The sequence below is a fragment of the Dromaius novaehollandiae genome, chromosome 7 (genome assembly GCF_036370855.1).
Source record: "Dromaius novaehollandiae isolate bDroNov1 chromosome 7, bDroNov1.hap1, whole genome shotgun sequence".
Classification (NCBI taxonomy): domain Eukaryota; kingdom Metazoa; phylum Chordata; class Aves; order Casuariiformes; family Dromaiidae; genus Dromaius; species Dromaius novaehollandiae.
Window position 1 is genome coordinate 3,071,734 of NC_088104.1, and position 26,107 is coordinate 3,097,840.

The 26,107-nt window shown below is 44.4% G+C and overlaps 1 protein-coding gene and 1 long non-coding RNA gene across 13 annotated transcripts in view; one reads left to right on the plus strand and one right to left on the minus strand.

Annotated features, from left to right (window-relative positions):
- The window catches only part of LOC112981725 (uncharacterized), a 35,164-nt gene extending 15,863 nt beyond the window's left edge, over positions 1-19,301 (plus strand). The window contains exons 4-5 of one of the 4 annotated variants that reach the window (XR_010389890.1): positions 2,379-5,596; positions 13,172-19,301. This is a non-coding gene — a long non-coding RNA (uncharacterized LOC112981725). Of the gene's footprint in view, positions 1-2,378; positions 8,513-13,171 lie in introns of those variants that run through there. The other 3 variants (XR_010389889.1, XR_010389888.1, XR_003258792.2) reach the window with 3 other exon arrangements.
- The window catches only part of LYPD6 (LY6/PLAUR domain containing 6), a 45,718-nt gene that overhangs the window by 2,497 nt on the left and 17,114 nt on the right, over positions 1-26,107 (minus strand). For 4 of the 9 annotated variants that reach the window (XM_064514560.1, XM_064514558.1, XM_064514555.1 and 1 more), the window contains 4 exons: positions 11,602-11,773; positions 8,506-8,604; positions 2,536-2,666; positions 922-987 (listed from right to left, as the gene is read on the minus strand). In XM_064514560.1, coding sequence (XP_064370630.1) covers positions 922-987; positions 2,536-2,666; positions 8,506-8,604; positions 11,602-11,719 — 414 coding nt within the window. In that variant the 5' untranslated portion in view covers positions 11,720-11,773. Of the gene's footprint in view, positions 1-374; positions 988-2,535; positions 2,667-8,505; positions 8,605-11,601; positions 11,791-26,107 lie in introns of those variants that run through there. The other 5 variants (XM_064514559.1, XM_064514557.1, XM_064514561.1 and 2 more) reach the window with 4 other exon arrangements.

The window sequence follows — 26,107 nt, forward strand, 5'->3', positions numbered from 1 at the left end:
CTTTTAATATATGTTCCTCCATTTAACGGAAGGTTAAGAGACTGTATATCCATCTCCCTCTCCACATTATGCTTCAAGAGCAGAGTTCCTAGACTTTTTCTGGTTTGCTTTATAAACGAAACAGATCTTGTACCCATCTGATGATGCAAATGTGTGTTGTTCTACTGAGTCATTGCGGGGGCAGAGATGCTTCCCGCGGGTCCTGGCCTAGCGCGGGGAACGCATCTGCGTGCGACTGTGGCCTGTTCCGAGCTGTTATTGCCAGTAGCCCCTTCTGAACTTGCCTCTCCTTCCAGCATACTTCTGCACTGCCATAAATCCCTGGGTTTTTTTCTGACAGAAGGCGATAAGGGGAGATTTGGGAGACTACAAAGGCATGTCTGTATTATTTACTGTATGCTCTCAAACCAAGTTAACAAGACACCACAGTTATTGCTGTAACAAATTATTGCAACAAGAAAGCGTAACATGAACAGATGATAATGGTAAGCGGCAGGGATAAGGTACTTTTAAATAAAACTTTGTTCACAGAGAAAAGACAGACATTAAGAAAAGTCTATGCCTTGGTCTAAGCCACAGATTGTGAGAACATTTTTCATGAGTTGCTACAGAAAACAGTGAAGAAACTTAGGTTTTATCCCTTCAGACAGAGCTACATACCAGAGCCATTAGGTCATCATTGACAAAAATAAAGGAAAATCAGGTTTTCAAAGACATTTCCAAAATGTAAGTCCTGAGAATGTATGTAAAGGTTGAATGTTCATGTAGATGTTTTCCTCCAGTTAAGCTTTCTCGACTCTACACGTGTGGCAGCATAACCCAATGCTATGACATAAATACCAACAAGAGAGACATTGTTGTTAGTGTTACATGGTGTGACAGTCTTTTTGTTTTGTTTATGGGGGACAGTGTTGTAAATACCGCATCTGTTGTATTTCTTGGCAGTGGCAAGTTGCAGATGCTTCCTTCACAGCAGGAAGTACAGATCTGAAAGAAATAAGGTGTTAACTCAGTTATTATTTGAAAAAACACCAATGCTATTGAACAAAGATGTAGTGGAAATAATATGATACTTGCAAATCAGCAATGGCCACTTGGATTTTTTTTCTTTACTTAATCAATTTAGACAACAATTTAACAAGCACATTCACCTGTGCGGGAGCTGACCACTGGTGTCCTGCTCTTGCCTGAAGTGCTAGAGAGTATTGCGCTAGAATAACGACAGGGTGGAGTTAGTTACAGTCCTCTTTGCCTCATTCTGGGCAGGCTGAAGGCTCTGAATACATTCACCACTGTGGGTATCAAGAGTAACCGAGGAAAACTGGGGCAGGAGGGAAGAAGCTGCCCGATCAGGAGCTTTTCTTAGGTCAGATTTTGTCTAGTACAAGGAGGACATCCATTTTGAAGCAGTTATCTTTTTACCCCAAAAAAGTAAATGGATGAAAAAAAATTCTGTTTGGTTGAAGTAGAGCTCACAGGCCAGAACTCAAAGAAATCGGTATTTATTTATATAGACTCTTTTTTTGCCCATCACCTAGTATCTAGGCACCAGGCTAACCAACAATTCTTGTTCAGAATCAAATCTACTTGGAGGTCTCGTACAATATTCTAGCAGAGTGCACGTGTTTTAGAGCAACTACTAATGTACTAAGACTACTAATGTACCTGAGACTAAGAAGCCATAAAGTTAAGTATGTGCTCTTGTTTTTGCAGAACCATGGTTTGTCTTACAATTTCATTTTTCTCTCTAAGCATTTGGGGGAAAAATGCAGCAGCTGCTGTTGTCATTCCCATTTTTCCCCATTTATGTTGGGACTGGGAATGAAGATGCCTTGCTGACTGCCAGCCGTCAAAGGCGCCCGTGCAAGCGCGGTTCCTGCGTACGCTGGAGCGCTGTGGAGCGGGGAGGGGGAGCGCGCGAGGCTGGCACCTCTGTGTTCTGCCTTCCCTAGATAAAAAAGAGCACTGCTGGTTTTCAGCAAAGTCCTCTGCTGTTTCCTCCCATCATGAAGGGGCACAGGAGTTTCTCCAGAACAGATGTTGCTGAGGAATGCAGTTTCTCTGGTAATTCAGAAAGCTGTTTATTTTAATCTGTTGGATATGTTCAAAAAGGTTGACTATTAACCTCCCCCAAAAATCTTTTATAAACATTCATTCAGATATAAAGTATCTACTCCCAAGGTTTCAGGGTTTCCCCTTGCCCATTTCAATGAGACGAGCAACAGATTGTCAGTGGGCATCAGTTACAGAATAATGATGAATAGACTAGAATAAACACAGTAAAATAAAGGCAAAATAGTTCTCAAATAGAAGAGAGTGTTTTTTCCTCTAAGGTGCTGGCAGGATAGTGGCTTAAAGAGAGTATTTTCTTTTGCTAGGAGAGGTTATTCCTTTGCTTCCATAAATACAGTGCCAGAGCTCATTAAGAACAGAAATGCCTTTTTTGACAATGGTGATGGATTCACTGAACAAGTCAGACTTCTGGCTAATTCTGCCCAGCTTTATACCAGAAAAAAAGGTAATTTTTATTCTGACCTTGTATTCTTCGTGTTTTATATATGTGCATCCAGTAGACAGACAGTCCTCTAATGGTACGCAGCGTTTGGTGACAGATACACTTTCTCCAGTAACTTTCATCATGTGTTGGCTATAGCAGTATCTTGTACCTAGAAAGAGAGAAAATGTTGTTTTCCCAGCAAATTCAAACTTGGTGATATTCTACAAATAGTAAAGAAATAGGAAAGAAATCTTAGGATTTTGAAACCTTAGGATTTCAAAAAAAGCAGGAAGAATTTTGATGTGTGTGTTTATTACAGTAACTACGTGTAACTAACTAAATACATACTTGTGCATGCACACACGCGCGTACACACACACCCCTACCTGCAACCAGGAAGAAGTTTTGTCTCAAAACTAACATGGATTTATATGTTACAGATAAATTTGACTAGACAGTCAAATTATGGAGCAAGGTGCAGATAAACCCCTACAACCTTGTATGCCATTAGTTTTACAAGAATTACTTTCAAAAATGAACACTTGCATTATCTGTTTATATCTGAAGCTTTCATGCTTCTTACATTTATATGGGTTTAAATTTTTCCTAGCTTCACGTACAACCACTAAGTGCTTAGAAGCACCTAACACACTGTAAATTGGAGATCCCCTTTCCCTTTATTTTAACAGACTGTGCAAGTTGTCCTCAATGTTTGTACTCTAACCCTGGCTCTCTAAGAGCTTCCTGCATAGCCTGGAGTTGACTATTTGGCCTCTCTGTCTCTCAATTTATCATTTTTAAAATAGTGGTGAAAGACCAGCAAAACAGTTGGGATGACTGATGTAGTCTTCTGCTGTGACTGTGCCCCCGTTACTTCCACTGCATCTTAATGTCTACGTCTCCCGCAGCCTGAAGGCTCAAACCAGGATCAGCTACAAATACAATGGCTGAGCTCAGGCTGAAAGGAATTTAGTTTTATTTCATTCTTTAGTTTTCAGAGGGAACTGGAGGGTGCTACTGCCCTATCACCCTCCCAGCACTGTAAGATGAAAACACTGTATTTTCAACACAGGAAACATTCCATTCTGTGTTTCTTCTTAATTTGCTACCTTGCATCGTATTAATCAACATTATTACTGATGCAATTGTTGCTTTCACAGGGCAAAAAAAAGGCGTGTAATCAATTCAAAGTGAACATTCCTGTGCAGCAATTCTCTCGCAGGCATAGCCCTGCGTGCTTGTCGTGTTTTAGGCATTCGGCAACAGCAGAGGGAGATTACTGAATGTACATGTTATTCACTAGGCAATAAAAACCCTCAGACATCTGTCATATCTCTGACCTGCTCCTAACTCAAGTGTGATAACCACAGCAAACAGACTTGACTTACTTATCATCGGAGGGCTGAAACGCTCGGTGTACTGCCCTCTTTCAAATGCGGGAGGGCTACAGCACAAAGCTCTTCATGCATGTTCCAGGCTTCCCCACGGCGAGCTTAGGCGCACAGTTTTACCCGAAGGGGAGCACGCTCTACTCCCGCTGAGGGGACAAACTGGGCTGGTGACACTGAGCCAGCAAAAACAAAGCATCTAGCACCCCATAGCTCTTTCAAAGTCGCTCCCAAGGTTGTTTAGGCTAAAAAAAATAACATCTGTTTTAGAAAGTATGGTGCAGTCATCCTGGAGATATGTATTTTTCCCCTCGTATGAAAACAGGCATGCTGCTCTTCATACGGAGCTGATGACCATCTCCTGTGAGACCAGCGGTAACTGCAGGACTCCACAGCAAGCAACAAAACCCCTCGTTCTAATGGAGAACGTGCTGCCACTGGCTTCCTAAATGCCATCTGGGCAACGTTAATCCTACAGAGGAGACGTGCTGCAGCTCCATTGCCTACCAGCACTCACGTGAACCAGGGACGATACAAGCCCAGATGAAACTGAAGCAGACTTTTGCTACCCTGGCAGAAAAGACTGCCATCAAGGCTATTAACTTTTGCACTAGTCTGGTCTTTTTTCAGCCTGACTCTTTTCTCCGAACAGCCTGAGCGCAGTGATGACAGTTGATAAGGAAAGGAATGGTCCACAGAGCCCCCGAGACAGCCCGGGGCAAAGCAGAGGTGAGGTAAAGAGGCAAGTCTAACCTGTAATTACTGCTCTGGAGCTGGTCAGGCCTGGGGGAGGCATGGAAGAGGGCTCCAAGCTGAGCCTAAGAAGCAGATAGGCCCATCGACTGTAAAACTTTTAACTAAAATAATACAGAAATTTAGAGCAATTCAAATAAGACATTGTAGCATGAAATTTGATGCTTTTAACTATTGTGGTGTCCAAGCCAGGCAGGCAGGTGTCTGCCATGGTGTTAAGGATAGACTAGTACTCTGCTTTTTCTCTGCTCAATGGCAATCTCCTCTTTAAAAGGCTTTCTGTGCAGTATGGAGGAAGATACTGTCAGCTTAAACCTGGCCTCTGTTGTATCATACCATGCAGGGATTTATTTTTTTTCTTCCAGCGTTTCTTTAACAGCCCTTCAGAGGCAGGCCGAGTGGGCTGTTATACTTAAGGCTGTCCAACACTTTCCATTAGCTCAGCATTTGAAAATGAGATTATAGCTCTATGCAATTATTTGGGGGATGCAGATATAATTTATAGATTGCTGTTTGAGACTATAAATTTGCTGTCATACTCCTCTCATCTGGGCTGCTTCCCTGGCTCCTTTCACACTGGACCACAATGCCAACAGGCCCATGACAGAGAGAGGTTAAATTTTCAGGGTTGTCAATCTACGCTGCACAGGAGCAAAACTGGCTTTTCTAGTTAGCGCCTCAGGCACTAGTCACCGGGCCAGAGAAGTGCTTTATCTCAGAAAGGCAGCGAGGTTTCCTGATGCACAGAACGGGTTTTCATTAGCTGCTTTAATGCCAGGAGGAGAAGGAAAGCGCAGGTGGCCGTGGGCAGGCAGCGAGCAGCAGGGACGAGAGAAGGCACCGCGTGCCAGGGACACCAGCACGTGCAGGCCAGCACCAAGAACGATGGTTTGAAACAGCTCGTAAATCAGACTCCCAGCACCCGGTGAGGAAACTACCCCCACGTAACTGTGACAACGTAAGTCATCTTCTGTGTTTTTCTCCCAGCTGTGTAAACTACTCATGCCATTTATAGGGAGAGGTGGAGGTGCAATCTTTTGCAAAGACTGTGTGATGTGCTGCAGCTATGAGGTAGCTCCAAAAAACTATGTAGAATAGACCATCCCAGCCCAGGCTGCCAGAAGCAGTGCTGACCTACAGCAAAACCCAGCAGCTTCAGCACACCCGCTGCCAGTGGTCCACCTCATGGGCATCCTCCCACAGCACGGAAAGGGAGCATGACTGGAGCAAATGGCTGCAGAAACCAGGGGTCGTGTCACAGGCAGAAACCCAGGCTAAATTTAAGTAAACCAGACCCAAATGCTGAGCCACAGCAGGCCTGGTCAGCATCCAGCAGGAGAAATTTGATCTCTCTGCCTTAAACTGGGTACTGAAGCTCTGAGTCGGGTATTTGGAATGGCTCAAAGTCACACACTGACTTTTGAGAGCTGACTTCCCAAACTGGAGTCTCTGACAGCTTTTTTCAGACGCAGCGTACAGTAGCTGGAACACTGCCACTGCTTTAGCAGCAATCATCTATTTCACGAGTTGTCAGTCCGCCTACAAGCCATCCAAAAATAGTGTATTGGGAGTATTTTAAATGCAGTATTTCCATACAAATTAGATCACTAACAGTCTCTCCTTGAAAGGAATATAATAAATAAAAGAAAATAAGCTTAATGCACAGCAGGAAGTCTGCCTTTTAGGACATGCCTTCTCTCATGCTGGTTCAATACAGGGATTAATGTTTTAACTATCCATTTTAATAAATTTTGTTAAACAACAAAATGTGGTTCTTTTTAGTAAGCCCTACTTTATAGTTTACTGGAAATGTTTTGTTTTGTTTCTTTTCAGTAGCGTTCTGGTTAAAAAAATTAGAGCAAATGTCAGGATGAAATTTTCTTGCCTTGCACCACCATCTAACACGAACAAATGAGCAAGGCTTCAGATCACTGCAGTGAGGGAGGCAGCACCATAAATGTACCCACCTGACTCCCAGAGATAAGGTAATTACCTGAGCAGATAACCTCAGGCCTCCAGAACACTCCTGGAGTCATACTTCAACTCTGAGGTTATATTTATGAGACTTCCTTACTAGAACTTGAAATTACTTTTGAAAATTAAACCAACAAAGAAAAACTTGGCTTAATAAGCAACTTTCTTATTTTAAATTATATTAGCTTGTAAAACTGAGCCATAAAACCAAAAGCTCTCAATGATTTGGCATCCAGAAGGAATGACTTCTGTGGAGTATGAACAGAGGAAATTATCAGCCTGCTTCTGGTTTTACTTCCACTGCAATAGCAGACTAGGACAGAGCATTTAAGCCACAGGTGCCTCTTCCCCTTCCCCAGTTCCCTGTTCATTTAAAACAGTAACACTGTCTCAGCAGTTACTCCTTAATTACAAGAGTGTAAACCATGAGGACCAACAAAGTGCCATCCATTTACAACCATTTTTAAGTAACAACAAGCACAATTCTCCTCTCTGTTAAGTAAAATCATATGGCATGCGTGCTCTGAATGCTTTTCCGGTCTGCATCTTCCTTCATATCTGTTCCAAAATCTCTGGTTTTAGGTCAGCCATTAGCTATATTTGAAGACAACCTGAACACAAATTGCTCCAAGGGAAAGAACAGTATGCTCTGGCCTCTACAATTAGATGTGCTCCACATGAGGAACGTGCCTGACCTGACACAAAGCAGGGGTTATTCAGCGGGTCCCCTTTCAGGTGGGCGTGGGGAAGCAGCGCGTGACGTGCTCTGCTGCCGCTCGCTGCGACCGAACACCTGCGTCCGAGTTGGCGGCTGTGCGGCAGAGCCCGGACACGCGGCTTTGCTCTACCCCGGCAGCCAGAAAGCAGGGACGCGCAATGGGTTTGGGCTTTGGACACGGCTGCGGTCCAGCTCCAGGGTACAGGGTGTCTGGACGCTCCCAGCACTGTGAACACACTGTGCCTTGAGTAAAAAGGTTACCTGATACCACCAGTTAAAGCAGATAAGAAGTTCTTTGTTATAAAGATTAAAGATAGATTCAGATTTCCAGCTAGCCCATTCTCATCTCTAAAATCCTGTATTTTCTGAATCTGTAGTAAGGGAAATGTAAGCATTTGTTCTTACTTGCATCTAAAAGGTAGAAGAGCTAGTGACAATAACTAGTAGCTCTGGTCTGTATGAACATAGCTAATGAATTAGAGACTCACCAAAATGTGATTTTTTCCCCTTCAAATCCCTTCAAATACAACAAAATTCAGTTATGTCTATAGTTGGGATTTAGCTTTTTGATGTTTAAGTAAGCACTCAGAGGTAAGACAATCTTAATGCCTTTTGTGTTTCTCAGAAACATAGGTGGCAAGGGAGCAGGAGATTTGAGGATCTCACTGATATCTAGATGTTGGATACAGGCACCTAAATCCCTTTTGAGGCTACCCCCATCTTCAGCTTCTGCTTGGAGTTATGAACCTAAGCAAGTGAAAAGACATAGATGCTGGCTGAAAAGAAGTAGTTTCAGTAGCACTGACATAGCTTGCTGAAGTATGGCCCTGTGCCATAACTGGAGGGATGCAAGAACTGGTCCAGTACTCACCAGTAAGAAATATAAACTTTAAGTAAATACCAGACTGATTTAATTTCTGACTGAGCAAGAGGCGTACATAGAGTAGATGGAATTTCTAAACTACATCCACTGCAAAGAGATACAAAAGCTTAAGGGATTATTTGTATCACTTACACATCTTTGGTGTTGAAGAGGCTTACAAATGTGAACAGCAATCACCTACATTCAAGTACTCCTAAGGAATAATGGGAGCTCAGTGCTGTCCACTCAGTGGAGCTATTGAAAAGCTGTCCCAAGGCAGGTTTAACTGAAATGCTAACATGTAGCTCGTTACCTCTTGGACAATAGACATCCGGAGCCCATCGGTTGCATTCATAATTATCTGCTGCCTTTTCGCAGGTAAAACATTTAAATCCATGAGGATATGGTGTGGCTAAAAGGAATAAACAACACTCAGTTAAAATGATCCCCTTACTCAGCTTCTACTATGCTTTTCGAATGCACGTACCAATATTTTCTCTTTTTGCTTATATCTTACTAGAAATACACCTGCCAATTTCATCAAAACTTGGTTTTGATTTTTAAGTGTCCTGTCACCAATAGCAATGCAGGGAAGACACGTAAATATACAATAAGGACTCAGTTCAACTGTGTTTACCAAGTAAAAGTGCCTACTACTGACTTCAAAGGGAGTTAATGTGAATAAAAGTAAGCCCGTTTCTTTCTTAGCATCACAGCTCACATCCAATACTGTTACTTTATCAGTGCTGATAACAAAATATCAGATGGATTAAACACTTCTGGAACGTGTCCCACTGAAGAAATGAACTAGCACTTTTGAATGCTGATGTCCCTAAAGGAAAGAAAAATCAATTTGCTGAGCCTCTACTTACCAGCAGGAGCCTCAGGTCTAATTTATCTAGCCAAATGAAGAACATACCATTTTAAGTGGTCTTTTGGCAGGACTTCTGTAACACATTTAATAGATTTGTTAAGATGCTGCCACCATCTCAGAAGCCAGGCAGTGACGGGATCACATTTATCTTCACAATGTGCAGTAAATTGAACCTCAGCAGCTTTGTGAGCCACAGTTCACTTCTACCCCCTCTCAACCTTTTCCTCTTTCCCAGCCCCAGAGCACAGCAGTTGCCCCGTCAGCTCTGTGCTAGACCACACGCAGGTACCAGGGGTGGGTTTTGCTGCTGGTGAACTTTCCCTGTTCTCCCCGTGTCCTCAGGTAAAACCTAGCAAGTCAGATGGAAGCATCTCGGGTGGGTTTGATGCTGCCCTAATGAAGAGTTTGGGGTGCACAACTCAACAAGAACAGCATTAATTAAATTCACCCATGTCACACCAGAAAACTAGCAGGTCACAGTATTCACTACCACTGGTGACAGCAATTGCCCCACCTCAAAGACAGGAGAAGCAGACGATGTTTCCTCTAAACAGTAAAAGACACATGCGTGCGATACAAGAGACATTGTACTTACTAGATTGTGTTTTGCCATTTTTCACCAGATACGCTAGCCTGTCAGAATTTCCCTTTGGCTTGCTCATGTAACTCTTTCCTTTTTTCTTCTTTTTTTTTTTTTTTTTTTTTTTAAGGGGCAAGTCTTCACAATCCATATTTGCTTTTTCATTAAACTTCATCTAGCGTCTGGAGAGCAACTAAGTAGATTTAGCATAAGCTACAGACCAACCACCTAGTAAGCTTTAACATATTAAATACCAGTAACATTAGAAATAGCATGACAATGTGAATAACCTAAGTAGTTAAACATGAGAACAGATCATAGCATACTTAGCTTAGCTCTAGTTATGCTGAGAGGAAAGACCCGAAAAACCCTGGAGAGAGGAAAATTCAGGCTTTCTAGGGGCAGAGGTCAGAAAGCCAGCTTGATCAAAAAAAAATAGCATATATTTATTACCTTATATATCATACAGTGATGTTATAGTATTGATAAAAATATCTAGGTATTTTATATGGAGTGAACTAAGATAACTAGCTACTAATAGTACTAAATTTCATACTTTAAAATAATTTTGTAGCAGTGATGAAAGGTGTTCTGCTCTGAGACAGTGCTCTTCTGCAGGCACCAAACCTGTATTTTTTCTCAAGTCTCTGTCTCCAGGTGTTTCAAAATTATCTTTGAAACAGCTTCTCAACTTAGGAAAGAAATTTCATACAAATTCTCTAACAGCCTGGCCACTCCACAGTGTTCTCTAAAGTGGAGCTTTGAATCCATACATGTATTGTTTTTTCTTTTCCATTAACTACATGGTCTTAAACATCACATATCCCATACTAGCACCCTACATAAATTCTCTGTCTGATTCGTATTGCATTCCCTGACTTTCTTGGTTCCCAAGCTCCTATGGGGGGACAGTAATGGATGGGGGAGTACTCATGTCAACATGGAAGAGCTCAACTGTAGACATGCTGGAAAAGGGTATTGGCTTGAGAAGCAAAATTAAGAAGATTTTCAGTGAGGCTTTCCCCAAATAGATTACCCAGGAAAATATTGGGCTGAACACTAAGATTTGGGGACCAGCTACAATCAGTTGACTAGATCTGACTTTAAAATAGAAGGTTTTTCAGTTTCTTTCAATAGAGCTTTTTCCACAGCACCCAGTTTTACTTGTACAGTTCAAGTCTGTCTAATACCACAGGACAGTGGAATCAATGATTCCATCGACTCAGGCCACCCGGGTTAGAGCAAGGTACTCCCAAATACTTCTTCAGTGACTCTTCTCCCTTGTTCTACAGCCTGCATCAAAGCATGTATGTACAAAATCATTTGTTATGACATAAAACGCAAATTTTGGCATGCTTGCATAGAGTACACATTTTTTCAGCCAAATTCTGAAAGACTGTAAGCTTTCTCTGGGAACAGATGGTAGGCACAGCTTTGCAAGTGCTCTTCTCTTGTGACACTATATGACTTCATATCTGCTAAAGTGAAAAAGCTAGCAAAAGTAGAGTCCATGGAAGATCTTAAGATGTGTGACATTACTATATCATTACTTCAGCAAATTACTGAAATAGTCACAAACAGTTGGTGCCACAGCTGGGAATGAATCGCGTTTGGACCTTGCTCACAGGTATCGATGCACTCAGGTTAACTGTGCTGCTCTGGCACTTGGGCATCAGGGTCAGAGAGCTCCTTAAGGGAAAACAAGCAAACAAAAAAACCCCGGACATGCTCAGCAACTGTCTGTAACAGCATCTGTCCATTAATCCCTTTGGGAAGCAATGCTCCATCTTATAGCAATTTGATTTTAAGACTATTCTGGGGTTTTTTTTAAATCTTTGTTCAGCATTCAACTCAACCCTCTGACGTTTCTGCTGTCTTAATACTCTATTTGTCCTCGCGCTAGACCTCATGCCATGGCTTCCAGTGTTCTTATAACGCATGCACACGCGTCTTACTTGAAGGATGAAGATAGATGATGTCTTTCACTGTGAAGTCTCTGGGCTGAACGGCTTTCAGGCAGTCAGCAATGAGGCCCAGCAGCAGGACCCAGGCCAGCGCGGGCTGGGAGTCCATCGCCAAGCGAGGCCTTACTCATGCGGCTTCCCTGCGAACAAGTCGTTTCCAAACCTGGAAGAAAAATTCACCTATATAATAACAAAAAACGAAAGTGAGCATAGTAGAGGTGCGCCTTCGCGCTGCGCCGGCTGGGAAGCAGCCTAATTCCCTTGGCTCCGCGAGAGCCAGTACCACCCCCGGCACCAGGCTGGGGAAGAGCACCCTGCCAAGCCTCTTCACAGCTAGATAACGCTGCAAAAAAGCAAGTTTCGGTCGAGTTGAGGGGAAAGGTATTCAGATTTGTTGCTGATAAGGAAATTGTTTATAATTTAATCGGTTGTGCTGTCTGTGAGTGTTTTTTGCGAACACAAGCAGGACACTGTTAAAGTCGCGAGAGCCCGGACTATAGCGCAGTTTAACTATTTCTGTTTTAGAGAATACTTGAAAACTGGAGACTTAGACAAGCCAAAGAGAGGAACCTTGGTAACCACGCATGCTGTCTGCATCCGCCAGAGCCGGTGCCCCCTTCCACTGCAGCAGGGAGTGCAACTCCTACCCTGCGTTGCTGAAGCAAGCGGGGATGCACGGCAGCGTGGCCTCGGGCTTGGAGACCGGCAAGACCCCACGCGGGGAGCCTCCCTCCTTCCCTCCAGCGCCGTGCCGGGGTGCCCGAGCCCTCACGCAGGTGCAGCACGGCCCGGCTTTCTCGCACGCACACTCACACCTTTCTGAAAAAAGGTACCCGCTGGGGCACCTGCCCCAAAGCCCTCCGAAACCAGGCTGCCGGGAGCTGCCTTGCTGCTCCCTGCCAGGCAAAGCTGAAGCGCCAGTCGATACACAACTCATACTACTGCCACTCTCTTCATGCAGCCGTGGCCGTAATTCGGGCAGAAACCCCCTCTGCTGTCAGCCCCAAAGTTCATTAGCAGATGGGACACTTAAATAGTGCTTAAGAGAAATCGCCTACAAATCACCCTTAAAATAAGCTCCTCCAGACTGGTCACCCCCCAGGGACTTGTGGGCATGCGTGCATATGTGCGCTTTTCAAATAAAACCACTGCACAGATTTTTTTCCCTGTGTTCTACATGCAGACTGACCAGGAGATCTGCAGCACACAGATATTCCCTAAGCACCTTTAAAAGTGTGACACCTGTTATTTAGTAAGTTAAGCATTTTTGCATGAAAAGTTCCAGGGGTTGTGATGCAACTTCCCATCTTTGCCTCTGTTTGTCCCGTGACGGAGAATCCGGTATTCACTAGAGACGCGCCGAGGCCTGACAGCACGATGGCTATCTGCGGGCCTGGCGCTAGGATTGGCTCTAATCCGAGAACAGCCCTTTTATTAAAACACCGTGAAACCCATAAAAATAGTGAGGGGAAACAGATAACACGTAGTGTGGTGCATTAAACTATGTTGTTTTAACCTTTCAAAAAGGGAAATGCCAATTTCTATTGGTTTTACTCCACAGATGTGCCTAAGCCAGGGGAAAATTAAATCATGATTAGAAGCAGAAAGGAAATAAAGCCAGCCTCTCCCAGCGCCGTGGGGGAAAGAGAGAAGCACAACAGGGGCGGTCTGTGCGGTCTGGAAGAGCAGCCCCCGGCAGAGCTAGCGGAGCCCCAGCCCAGCACGGCAGGGCGCTGAGCGCAGATCCAGGACTAGCCGCCTCTACGGAGCTGCTTGTGGGTAAATACACGTCAAACGGGAGCTGCCCCGGCCAGCTGCCGACACCGTCTGAAGGGCCCGAGCCCAGGGAAACGAGGGCCGTGAGCCATCGACTGCCCAACTAGTGGCAGCAGATGGACAATCTCCAGCCTGGGGGGATTCGCTGGGAGGCACGTATATGTGTGTGTGTATATATATATAAATACACGGAACAGAAGCCATACACACACCTCAGCACAATGAAACAAAACTTGTTTAGAGCCCTTAACCCAATCCGACCTCTCCTGCACAACGTCCAGGCGTCCCCCCAGCACACGCACACCACCAGCCCGTCTCCGTACCGCCCCAGCAGAGACACTCGGGGCAGCCGCTTGTTTGCACGTGGAAATCGCTCAATATTCATGCTGGTAGAAAAACAAAGATTATGAGGTTTTTTTTGAATTTTTTACCCCAAAGAAAACAAGGCAGACTTCATGAACCTCGTTATTCATTGCAAGGAATCGGTGAGCTACACTGAAACTCTCTGTTGGTTCCTATGCTATCAGCAGCAATAGTGTGGTGCTGTACAATAAAATTAGACCCCCCCCACCCCAAAAGGAAGCAGCTCTTCACAATCCAGCACTAACTCTAATAAAATGCACATAAAGTAGCTTTTCTCAGAAATCTGCGTACTCCATATTTTACAAATACTCTGAATATGTGCACATTTGCAGAACAGATCTACTCTTCAGAGTGCGGTAACACATTTTTCCTTCTGAATTAACTCCGTTGCTTTCTAAATTTTAGCAGCCTCTCGTGCATAACAGCATGCGTGCACCAACGTAATAGAAAATGGCATGGACTAACCTGAATTGGACACTGGCTCGCGGTTAGGGGAAATAGTCACATGGTATTTAGATCATACAGTCTGTTTATAAAAGGTCTTGGGCACTGACACAGAAATCCTAGTTAACTCAATCTTTCCAGCTTCAGCAGCATCTTTCAGACGGAAAGGCATCCTCACTGGCGTTACAGAGGAGGATTACTTCTTCCTGCCCTTTGCCCTGACACTGCGCTATGGAAATGAACCATTAGATTCACTGAGCAGCAGGACAATTGCTCATTTGTCAGGTCTCATTAGGGTGGCGACATGTCGCCTTACTTGTCACCTCCTCCGGAGACAATGGCATGTCAAAGTCCTCGGACGAAAGAGGACCGGGAAGTTTGCAAGCAAAGGCCATGCCAAAATCAAACGTTTGGTTCTCCGGAAGACAAGTTGTCAGAGACAAAGATCATTTGTGAGGACTGTGACCTAGCCCTTGCTCATGGCCTTCTCCCAGGCTCAGGAGGTATCTCCTCGCCGGTCTCCGTCTGGACGCTATGAACGACTCAGGCACTGCGCTATTGCCAGCTGAAAGGCACCGGTGTCCTCATTTTTGCTGATTGACCTCTGCAGCTTTTTCTTCTAAACTGAAGAAAAAATGTCACACTTCAATTCTCCCCATATAAACACTCAGCTAAAGCAAGCTATGAAGGAATTTCTTGTTTATGGACATTTTTGTGGTTCTTCTTTCCACATACAAGCACTGCACATGCCGTAGTGTTCAGTGCCTCTCCGCCTCTGTCCTGCAGGAACCGAAACATTGCTCTGCTCTTTGGATGTCAGGCGCAGACGGAGGCTGCCCCATTTCACAACACGTTTATGCTATACTTCTATGCTATACAGGATGTTTATGCTATACTTCTATGCTATACAAGATGTTTATGCTATACTTCTGCCTACATCCCAACTCCAGTTTCCTCCTACACCTCCTTCTCACTGTCCAGGCCCCATCTCCAAATTTTATAGCTTACTATCTCACTTCATCTTGAGCGCATTTTCTCATACCTTTTCATTCGGAAGATCTTTCATCTCGCAGTGCCCTAAAGCAACATTTCTCCTCTGAGATAAATAAAAAAGCAAAAGCAAATAAAACCGCCCTCAGCATTAAGACATACCAGCCCTGACCTATCAAGCACAGCACGTCAAACCAGCAAGGGCTGTGAGTAAACGCAGCAGCCACACCACATGTACTTTGCTCTTGCAGATCACACCACGTAAGGTCAGCTCCAGCTATCTAGGCTATTTTCTGATGATTATTCCCGAGTGATAAATGAAGTCAGAGGAGCTACAACCAGTTTAACAATGCTCGACGACCTGTTCCAGGATGCAAAGTTTACCTAGCAGTGCTTCTTCCTTATGTACATTGGCAACGTGACTTTCTCAGCAATTACAAGAATTAATTCACTGTTCTTTATACTTCCTCCTGCCTTTCTTACAGCCCACACAGAAACTGCAGATAGAAGTTTCCACTACTGCAACTACAAAATAGGTGCTCATTTTTTATAGCTTCAAAAACAACCCCCCAAACCTGTATCTGTACTGTTACCACTGTCCAAAGACAAATCTGAATTGCCGTGACAGACTTCCCATCTGACAGCTGCATGCTAACATTTGATAATAAATGCAGTCTTCAGCTGGAGGTAAACATCAGCACCGGTGCTGGGACCAGCAGCATCCTGGACAGCAGTCCAGGAGACAGTCTCCAATTTGGCCAGCCCTGTTTGTAATTCTGCCACGGACTAACTATACGGCACAGGACAAGTCTCTGCACTCTCTAGTGCCTTTATCCACCTTTCCCTCATTCCACAAACTTTTTTAAAATCTATTTGGATTCGAGGGTCTCTGAGGAAGACAACGCGGGTGGCTTTACGGCTTTGGATCCTTGTTTTATCCCTCGTTACTAGAAGGGCGGGCAGGCCAGAAGCTGCCCCCTCGGGAGAGCACGGCCACGGGAAGTCTGGTGCCGCAGACACCACCGCACACGGAGCCGGGCAGATTTCCACCTTTCTTCGTTACAAGCAGCCAAGCCACAGCCGCCACGCATTTAAAAACGAGACAAAAACCAAGACTTTACTACAAGCCATTACACTTTTTCCTCCTCAATCCTTTTGTCACATCATCAGCTCATTAGCAGATCGCTTTGGCAAGTTTGAACCATCTTGGGAAAAAAATCTGAGATTTTTGTTCCCTTTTTTCCCCTCCATCCTATGCTGCCGAATTTTTTTCCTCTTTTCTGCTTTTTCTTGTCCTTTCATTCCTTGCACACATACGACAGAAAGGTTTTGAATAGAAACTAGGATTCATTTGAACTCCCTTCAGATCTAGCCCCTTTCTACCTGCCTTTTAGAGAATTTTCCTTGGTGTTCGGCCCTGGGAACTGCTAAAAATGTGTTAGCCTCTTGATAATACGCGATGTAGTGAAGCGCATGCAATTTTTATCTAAAGAACCGGCAGGAGCTGTCGCAAAGGGGTTCACTACCACTCCTCAATTACAGTAAGCAAGAGTAATTAAACAATCAAACACAATTAGCGTACAAATTACTCTCATAAATGTGGACGATCTAATCTCCTTGCTGCTAATTACAAAGCCTGTAGTTCATTGAGCTAAAAGCCTAGGTCTGGGGAAGTGAAGGGGGGAGTACAATATGTTCCCCTCTCACACAGTCTTTTCTCCGATACAGCTTAACAAGATGCATTTTCAAGATGATTTTTATTTGAAGTCCCACATCAAGTATTACTTCCCTTTCCACTATGACTCCCCAAAGTCTAATCTTTTTCTTAGGACTTGTACAAACACCTGATCCAGGCCCAGTTGTTTTAATGAGTTTTAGTAAAATATCACTTATAGACATAAATCCCCAGATGATAGTTCAGCTTTAGATAAACACAGAAGAAAGCTGGAAGAGATATATTTCATTATCACGTGCATGTTTCAGATACTTCGTGTTTGTATGGGAAATGGCACAAAGGGCAGGAAAAAAAAGGTTAAACTGAAATTCCAAGTGAGACATAGCAATTCATTCCCACCCCACTCCGCTGCCTGTAACACGCTGCAGCTCTAATGAATTGGGGAGCAGTGGCACAAGGCCCTGGCTGGTTTTTAAATTAGACATAGTATTCACACCTGCGACTGTGAACAATTCTGAATTAGCAGAAAGATGGACGTGGATGGTCTAATAAATCACGCCGAGACCTATAGTCCATGCTTTCGAGTGGCAGGCGGAGGGGGCAGCCGGGGCAGCGGGCCCCGGACTCAGCGGGCTGCATATCGGGACGGGACTCGGTCCAACGGGAGTTTGTGCCTGGTGGAGCCGGGATCGGCCGAGCTCCGCTGGGGATGCGGCGGGCGGCTGCAGCACCCGGGCGCTTGCCCCGCCGCGTCCCGCGTCCCGCGGGCTGACCTCAATACGCAGGGGGCCTGCGGGGAGCCCGGCTCCGCGCAGACGGGGGATCAGGAAACTGTGCACGAGCACAGAAATCCTGGGATTTTTCTGCCTAATAAGAAGCAAAAAAGTCCTGCCAGTTCCAGCACCTGGGCCCCCCTCTAGCTGCAAAGGGGGGTGAGGGGAAACTAAATTCTTTCCTAAATAAATGTTTAGGTTCACTGAGCCAACTGCAAGGGCTCCTGTCTCCAAGGCGGGGATGTTATTCATGTGGACCATGCACTGCATGTGGCCTCTTTACGCCTTTTTATGAAAGCAGTGTAGAAAAACACCCGGGGCAGCCAGAAGGCTCCATGCGAACACGGAGGTTTCCTGGGAAGCCCATGAAGCCCAGGGTTGGTGGCTGTACCTCGAAACAGCAGTGGCAGCAGGCAGGGTGCCGTGGCTGTCTCAGGGAAAAAGCAAGACGAGGGCCTCGGCCCGTGGAATAAACTGAATTTCTGCGAGAGCCTATGTAGCAACAGCAACTGGGGTCACCCTGGCTGCACGTCATCCCCAGAAGCAGAAACGTTCCCGTTAGGATCCGTGGAAGCATCCATCAACAACAGCTCTGCCCCAATGCTGCGGCCAGGAAAAGGGGAAAGTAAACCACGACATGCTACCCACTAAAACCCCTGCCAAAGCCTAAGAGATGCCAAAGGGATGAGCAAAATAACAATGGCCAATAGAGTTTAATATATTAATGCATTTTAAGAAACATATGTCTAATAAGACATATGAGAAACAGTAAAACCCCTAAGCCTCTCACAGGTCTGCAAAACGCAGGTCATAAAATTTTAAAGGAGGAACAAAACAAAACAGGAGAGCGTATCCCGTTCTTAGGACAGCACAGCTGGCAAACGCTCTGTTTTATCTGTAACCAAGGAAGACATGCAACTCTTCACTAAAATAGCTTTCTAGTCTACAAACCAGGCTAGCATCTATCCAAGACTTTTAAAAGAATCATCCTACCCCTCTGACCTATTAAGTTTACATTTTTATTAAGTCTAGGAAATGGTGACAGTCTGGAGACCAGGAGGATCATCAGCAGAAACTCCTTGTTTTTAAAGGATCAGACAAATGACTGCTTACCTTACGGTCACTCCTGGATAAACTCACAGAACAGCTTATTTGTGCTACATCAACAAAAGTTTCAAGTTGTAAAAAATTGCAACAGGGTGGTCAGTACAACTTTGTGGAAAACAGGTCTGCAAACAACTGTGTCATTTTAGAAGGGGCAGGATTACGGCCCCGGCTGTGAAAGGAGACTGTTACAGGGAATAATTGGGGAGAGACCAAAGCAGACAGCCAAAACCTTCTGATTACAAAAATGAATTCTACCCAATTAACCAAGCATGCTCTGGCAGAAAGAAAAAACAGCTAGTGACATCTCAAAATCTAGTTGGCAAAAAGGATCTCTTCAAATCAAAGACAGTTTTTTTCCTACTCTCCTGCAAGGATTAGTTCAACATTTTTTTTTTATCAACATCATTGACAATAATAACCCTCTTTTGCCGGCAAAACGTGCAGAGAACGCAGGCGTTAGTGCAGTATTAAACAATGCCAAAGACGTTACTGTTAAAGAGTGAGCTGAAATGCTTGTCCATAATGTAACAAACTGTGCTTTAATAAAACCATACATCAATCTACATCATTGTGTCTTCGGTCTGCTCATGCCTTCACCCTCAGAGCTTCAGAGCTATTTGTGACAGTTCTTATTGTACATCACCCCGCACATTTGACATGCTAGATTAAACAGTAAATCACCAAATGCTCAGTATCAACCCAAAGTGAGGTTATAAAAGAGATAAGCTCTGAAAATACGATACTGTGAAAATGAGATTTTATTATAGTAACTAATATAGAATTTGAGCCTTGCCCCACTGAGGACAAATGAGAGCTTTGTCACTGAATTTAATGTAAACAGGATTAGGCCATTAATAGTCCTCGTGACAGGAGAGATATTAATGAACTCGCTTGCTTTGCCCATTCATGCTATACTGCCATGTGTTTTTCCAAAACAATTTAACATATTTATGCCGCAGTTAATGAACACCAGGTGGTATTGTTCCAACCCTAGACCAGCATATAGATTAGTCTATAGAAACGTTCTGCTGCTCTGGCAGTTCACTCAGAGTTCAGGCCGTTTTTTCACTTCCCAGCCCGCAGCAGAAATCCCTTTGGCACAGCACACCAAAACCGCAGGCAAGACACAAAGCGAGGGGACGTGTACTCGGAGGCCGGGACTGCTGCTGCCGATTCCCAAAGAGAACACCCGGCGCGGAGGGGCAGCAGGTGACACACGGACCTGCACAGATAACTCTCAGGGCAACCGCAAGCAGGCTGAGTAGTGCCCAGCTCTACCCTTGAGGCACCTGCACGGAGTTTCATAAACAACGAACTGAGCCTTGCACAACAATTCTCTAGAATAAGTTTCTCCTTCTCCTTTTTCTCATGGTGGAGAAAGCTGCTCCCATTTGGGTCCATCCATGTCTAGCCAGCAAGTCAGAGGTGGCATCCGAAATCTGGTTTGTGCATGCAAATAAAGACGACCTTTCTCTTGCAGTGCTTTATTATTAGCGCTGCCTTTTTTTGCTCCACAAGAACTTTAAAAGACCTCATAGGAAACCTCCCTTAGCAGTAATTTCCATAGTCAAATTTTGGTTTTTTAGTCTAACTAAAAAGGCAAAACTAATTCATATTTTCTATCATGTGCCACTGAAATTCAAATACTTTTCTCATAAAGCTTTGCACAAAGTTGTTCAACTACCATCCCTCAGATTTTAATGTGCATTTTATTTGGTTTAAACTTTAGAAAAGCTACATACCATTAAAGTTAAGTAAAAGATACCCAAATTAGGACTGACCACTTAGTGTACTTTCAGTTGTCCCATTCGTCCATAGAGTAAACAAACTGTACTATTTAGCATCATTAATTCATTTAGATTTTCCATAGCTTTTCTGGAAAAACAAAACCCAACACAACCCAAAACCACCCCCCTCTGCTTCTAAAGAATTGCAAGGGTTATTTGAATTCAGTGGCCAGTTAATTACCTGGCACCTATCTTCCTAGGAAAAGCAATCTAATCCCTTCATTTTTCTAATTTGTTGGCGAAAAGGGGCAATTGAAAGAAAACGGTCATCTCCACCGTGATGGGAAGCTATGAAACGTTATCTCCAGTTTGGCCACCGCTCCCACGAGCATTTCAAGCTCGTACCCCATCGCTGCGTTTCAGCTGTCGTTCTGCTGGGCGAGAGACCCCAGCGCTCTTCGTGGTACGGGGCTGCACGCAGACCGCCGCAAAGCTGAGCGGTGGTACCTCCCTGCCCCTGCAGAAGGGGCTTCACCCCGATTGCCCCAAACTCCTCCGCCATCCTCCCTTGTTAACACCCGCACAACTTTCAGAAGGACAAAATACTCACCCCGCAGCCTGAGTCCAACCGCGTTTGCCAGAGCAGATCCTGGGGTGCCCTGAAGAGCTCGCTGGCTCTTCCCCACGGCGGAGACCCAGACGGACGCAGGCAAGCGCAGCGCGGGGCCACGAGCCCCCCTCCTGCCGCCCCACGGGAACGCCCGGCTTCTCCCCGCTCCGCTTGCGAGACCGAACCCGACGACGAGCTGCTTGAGGAACTTGGCTGTGATTTGCTTCCTCGTCCTCCAGCCACCAGCAGCAGACCTGCTGCTCAACTGTAGTTTAAGCAATCCCTGGTATCATCCAAGGCGGCAGACGCTCTGCTGCCAGATATTTAGACGGAGGAGGATAAACACCCTTAACAGAGTGTATTAAATACATTCTGTACAATCTGTTTAGCCTTGGTGTATACTATTCATAAAACAAGCTGAATAGCCAAATTAATCCTAGTTATAATTCATCTTCCTGAAGCTACATCTGAATCACTTTATTGTTGGGAGTTCAATTTGGTAGACAGAAAACTCCAATTCATTCTGCATTGCACCAGTGTCCTTTTGCATTCGGTTTTGCATTTTTTATATAAATGCTGTACCCTCACTACATTTCACTTATAGCTAATTGCTATCAATCATTACTCTATTTTACTGTGATGCATAAATATCATAAGCAAGGATACAGGCATCATGCAACATTTTCATCAAAAATACTGTGATATGTGATACAGCTGAAGGGGAAAAACATTCCCATGCTAATTAATTATCTACAAACATGTTATAAATGCAATGCATATATATTAGTATTTGGGTTTTTTTTAATAATAGTAAATCGAGACACTGCACAGAGTACACACTGCTGCACTAGAACCACTGTAAACACAAAGGCAGGTTCTCATCCTCCTGGATTTCTCAAAAAAGCAGACCTATTCACTTGAAAAACATCCCTTCCTCTGCCATTACTTACAACTGTTACCTAAATATGCCAGAAATAATTGGCTGGAGCTAGTGAGTTTCCCTATTATTTAGTGTGTTAATTCACTCCTAGTTTCAAATAATAATATTGTGCAAGGATACAAAAAGTGAATCTCCCAGAAACTACAACCTTGCTGGTTGATATCTTCCTAAAACAACAAAATTCTATTCCAATGTTCATATTGTCTCCTGACAAAAATAATGAATACGTGAAAAAAGCCACCCAAAACCGGGTAGGGGGAACAGAGGGCAGGAAGACCGCTGGAGGCTCTCCTCGAAGACCCCGTGGGCTAGACCCTGAAAGGCAGGTCAACACCACCCCATCACCCACCCAGTGCCCATCGCTACACGTAGATCCTGGTTCTAGTAACAAAAACAGAGCCAACGATAGTCAGGAGAGCCAAGCACGCTAAAGCAAGCGCCTCGGAGCCAGGATGCTGGGCTGGAAGTTGCCCAGCACGAGCGGAGAGAAGGAACGCGACCCGGGGAGGGCAGCATGGCGGGAGCTGCCCTGCTCTACCTCCACAAAAAGATCTGCTTATCCAGGACAGAGAGAAACCAGATTCAACCTCCTCCTCTGCCTGGATGGGTACAGTTGTACCTTCCCAGTCCTGGAACACGCCTTAATCACCAGGCTACTTTCCGAACGGAGACAGGGCACAGGCGAGAGCAGGGAACTCCTCTCTTCAAAGCTGTTCCACTGCACGGGAAAAAAGAGAAATACCAAGCGGTGCCGGGGCAGATGGCAGGATGGGACTCAGAAACGAGTATGAAAAAGGGGAGGAATGGCATCCCAACCAGGCAGCCCGGCAGCTGCTCGAGAGCGGGAGGACCAGGTAGGTGCAGGTGAACAGGGCAGAGCATTTCAAGCATGAAGCACATACCTCCTTATGGGCAGGGAAGGCAAGGCCAGAAGGGCATTCCCGAGCACGAAAAGTAAGTGGAAAGGAAACTTTTTTTTCCCCCTGGATGGGAAGGTAGTCCAAGTTAAAATAACCCATTTCTCTGCAAAAATAGCCCCTTTAGTTGATTAAACATGTTAGGAATCAAGTTTTCATTGAACCATTTTACCCTGTCTCTTCACACTTTGCCCCATAAGAAAATGAAGCAGCTGTTTGGATCCATTTCTGCCTCTCCAGCCTTGCTCGCACATGAACGTGCACCTGTGCAAACAGGTATGGGTTTCAATTGATCTGGTTAGCTGGGATAAATCCAAGCATGGACCAAATAGATCATTTTGCAGCTGGTTACACTGGGTCAGTATGTGTTCTTTGGCAACTTCACCTATCACAAGTTCATGAATAAAAACATATTGCCTAGCCTGTATTAGTTCACTTTAAATTTCAAAAATAATTTCTCCTTTCGTCCTGGAATGCCTCTGCAACGCAGGAATCATTTACCCTTCATTCTTGTACCGGGCTGGTGCCTCCAACAAGTCCAGCTCAGGCATGTTCCCGTGCACTGTGGTCACGTAGCTCTGTTTTGACATCCTGCCATCACTTTGCCTGCTGTCGATTCCCTGCTATCGTACTCCTGCGGTTGTAAGCAGCTCCATACCTTCACTTCTCATATATTTTCCGTAACGCCTTTGTTAACAGGTTCCACCTTTCCATGATCCAAAAGCCAGACCTCCTCCTGCTTGATCTTCGGTCCGTACGGACCACTCCATCAACCTCCCCATCTCCCCAGGAACCAGCTTCACTGCAGCCTTCTCTGCTGCTTTATTTTCTCCCTTCCTCTGCTCTGCCTTTTGCTAGGGCAATGCTGCTTCTTAGCATTACAAAGTCCAATTTCCCAAGATATGGAGTATTTATGGCATATCATCAGTAATGCAAATGTCTGCCAATTAAGAGATGTTATCTTCAACACAGCAGAAGAATTTACCTGAAAATTGTGCTCCAACTCCTCTGCCTTAAACACTCACCTGAAGAATATGCTAAAAGCAGAAGTATTTTTCAAAATGTACTCTGCCCCCTTGGTTTAACCTTTTGCTTAATTTTCACATATGTATCATCGGGCATTCCACAAGTCGCGAGATACAGCTTTCATTATGTCACAGCTGCCATTTTCACTGCTAAAATATCATGATTTATTGGTTTTCCTTATACTTGATCTCCGCCACCAGTCCCACCTGCCTTCAACTTGCTGAACAAGAAATGTCTCATCAGTGAAACCTTGGTCTGACTTGAAGATACACTGCTCTGCATCTAGAAATTTCTCTTAAAATTGACCTGTGTTGACAACTACTTCCCATGCTGACAATAAGCATATACCCATATAAATAGCGAGTGTGACAGGATATCCCCTTCCTCCGGCCTAGGGAGAAAATGGGCTTCCAGGAAAGGCACTCCACAAGCATAGCCACAGCACTGCTATATTTTTTATCACAATCGCTACAGAAGAACACTTAACACCAAAGAAAACCATTTTCTTTAAAATATTTGAACTGAAATTTTGTGCATTTTTGTTTCCAGACTTAAGCAGCAGGCCTATATCAGCACTAGGCAGTGGGACTCATACTACCAGAAGAACTACTACTTCCACAAAGGCTTTCTGTGTTGAGACCGGTATTCCTAAGTCATCTGAAAGGCTCCCAAAGTCCAGAAGGCAGGACCTCACCTTTTAAACTTGCTCCGGTTTCTTCAATATACACACTTACAATTGGGCAATTCCACAATGTTGCAGCAATTTTTCCAAATACGTGGCAAAAACCACCTGCTGACTGCACCTGCCAGAATACTGCCAGCCAAAGGCCTCCCTAAGCATCGAGAAACCGCCTCCGCATTAACGAGCCATTGCAAGGGGGTCAGCGTGGCCAGTGCTGCGGCACCAGAACTACAGCTGACAGCACAACCTGGACGGCAAAGGTGGTCCACACAGTTATTATAGAAAAAAGAAATCCAAGAAAAGACCATATGTCAAGCTCTAGTAAGAACTGGTTATTTGAAAATTGTCACAGGTAATTAAAAATGAGAAGAAAAATTATTTAAATTGACCTAGAAAAAAGTAGCATAAATGTTTACTCACTGAAAACCAGCAGAAAAGTTAATTGGCAAACGGACTGAAAATTCAAAAATCTTCATGGTCTGGAAGGATACATTAGAACATGTTTAATGAGACAAATTTCGAATTGGTTTCCGCAGCACTATTCTAATTAAGTTCTCTTTTATTTTTAATTGTGACCTCATGAACAATTAAAGCAGCCTTACACAAACAATTAAGTCAGGCACTGAAACCAGTACTTACAGAGAATGATGGCCTCTCCAAGAATATTTTATATAAAACAGATTACGACATCTATGACCATCCCCACAATACTCACCGAAAGCTATACGTTCCTGCATTTTAAATGATTAATTGACTGATTTGATTTCCTTAACATCCAGTTATATCACAATTCACTGACTATAAAACCATCTATGCATTTAACTCCATGTCGGGTTCTAACTACAGAAAAACGCTGGCAGGAATTTCTGTTCTCTTTTTCACAAGCATTTGGTGAAACATGCATTAACTGTTAATATCTCAAACATACAATGCAAGAAAGACATTAAAGCAAGAACTACAAAAACCCTGAAGTGAGAATACATTATGGAGCAAACCAACACTATAAATGGATAATAAGAGTGTCTGATAAAATTCCACACTGGAAAGTGCAACAGAAGTGTATTATAGCCAGATAAGAAGCCCCAGTTTCTGCAGCACTTCAAGGAAATTCCCGCACAGGGGGCCATTCTGCAAGCTCTGGGCACAGACAGCTCCCACCAGACCCGGGAACGCTGACAACTTTGATGATACCCAGAATGAAGGCGTTCTGTGCGGACAATAAAGCCAAAGAAAGATCAAGAGCTGCCACCGGGAACAGTCTCTTTAGCATTTCCATCCCAAAGAAAACGCAAGGCTGCAAAACTATTTAAGCAGCGCTTCAAGCTGAATGCCCCAGGGCCTATGGAAAAACCCCGTATGTCAGTGAAGAGATTTATTTGGAAAGTAAGGACGCTGCTAAGGCTGAAATCAAGAATTAGGCAGCATTTTCCCGTCAGTGCCTGTCCAACACGGAAACACTTCTCATTG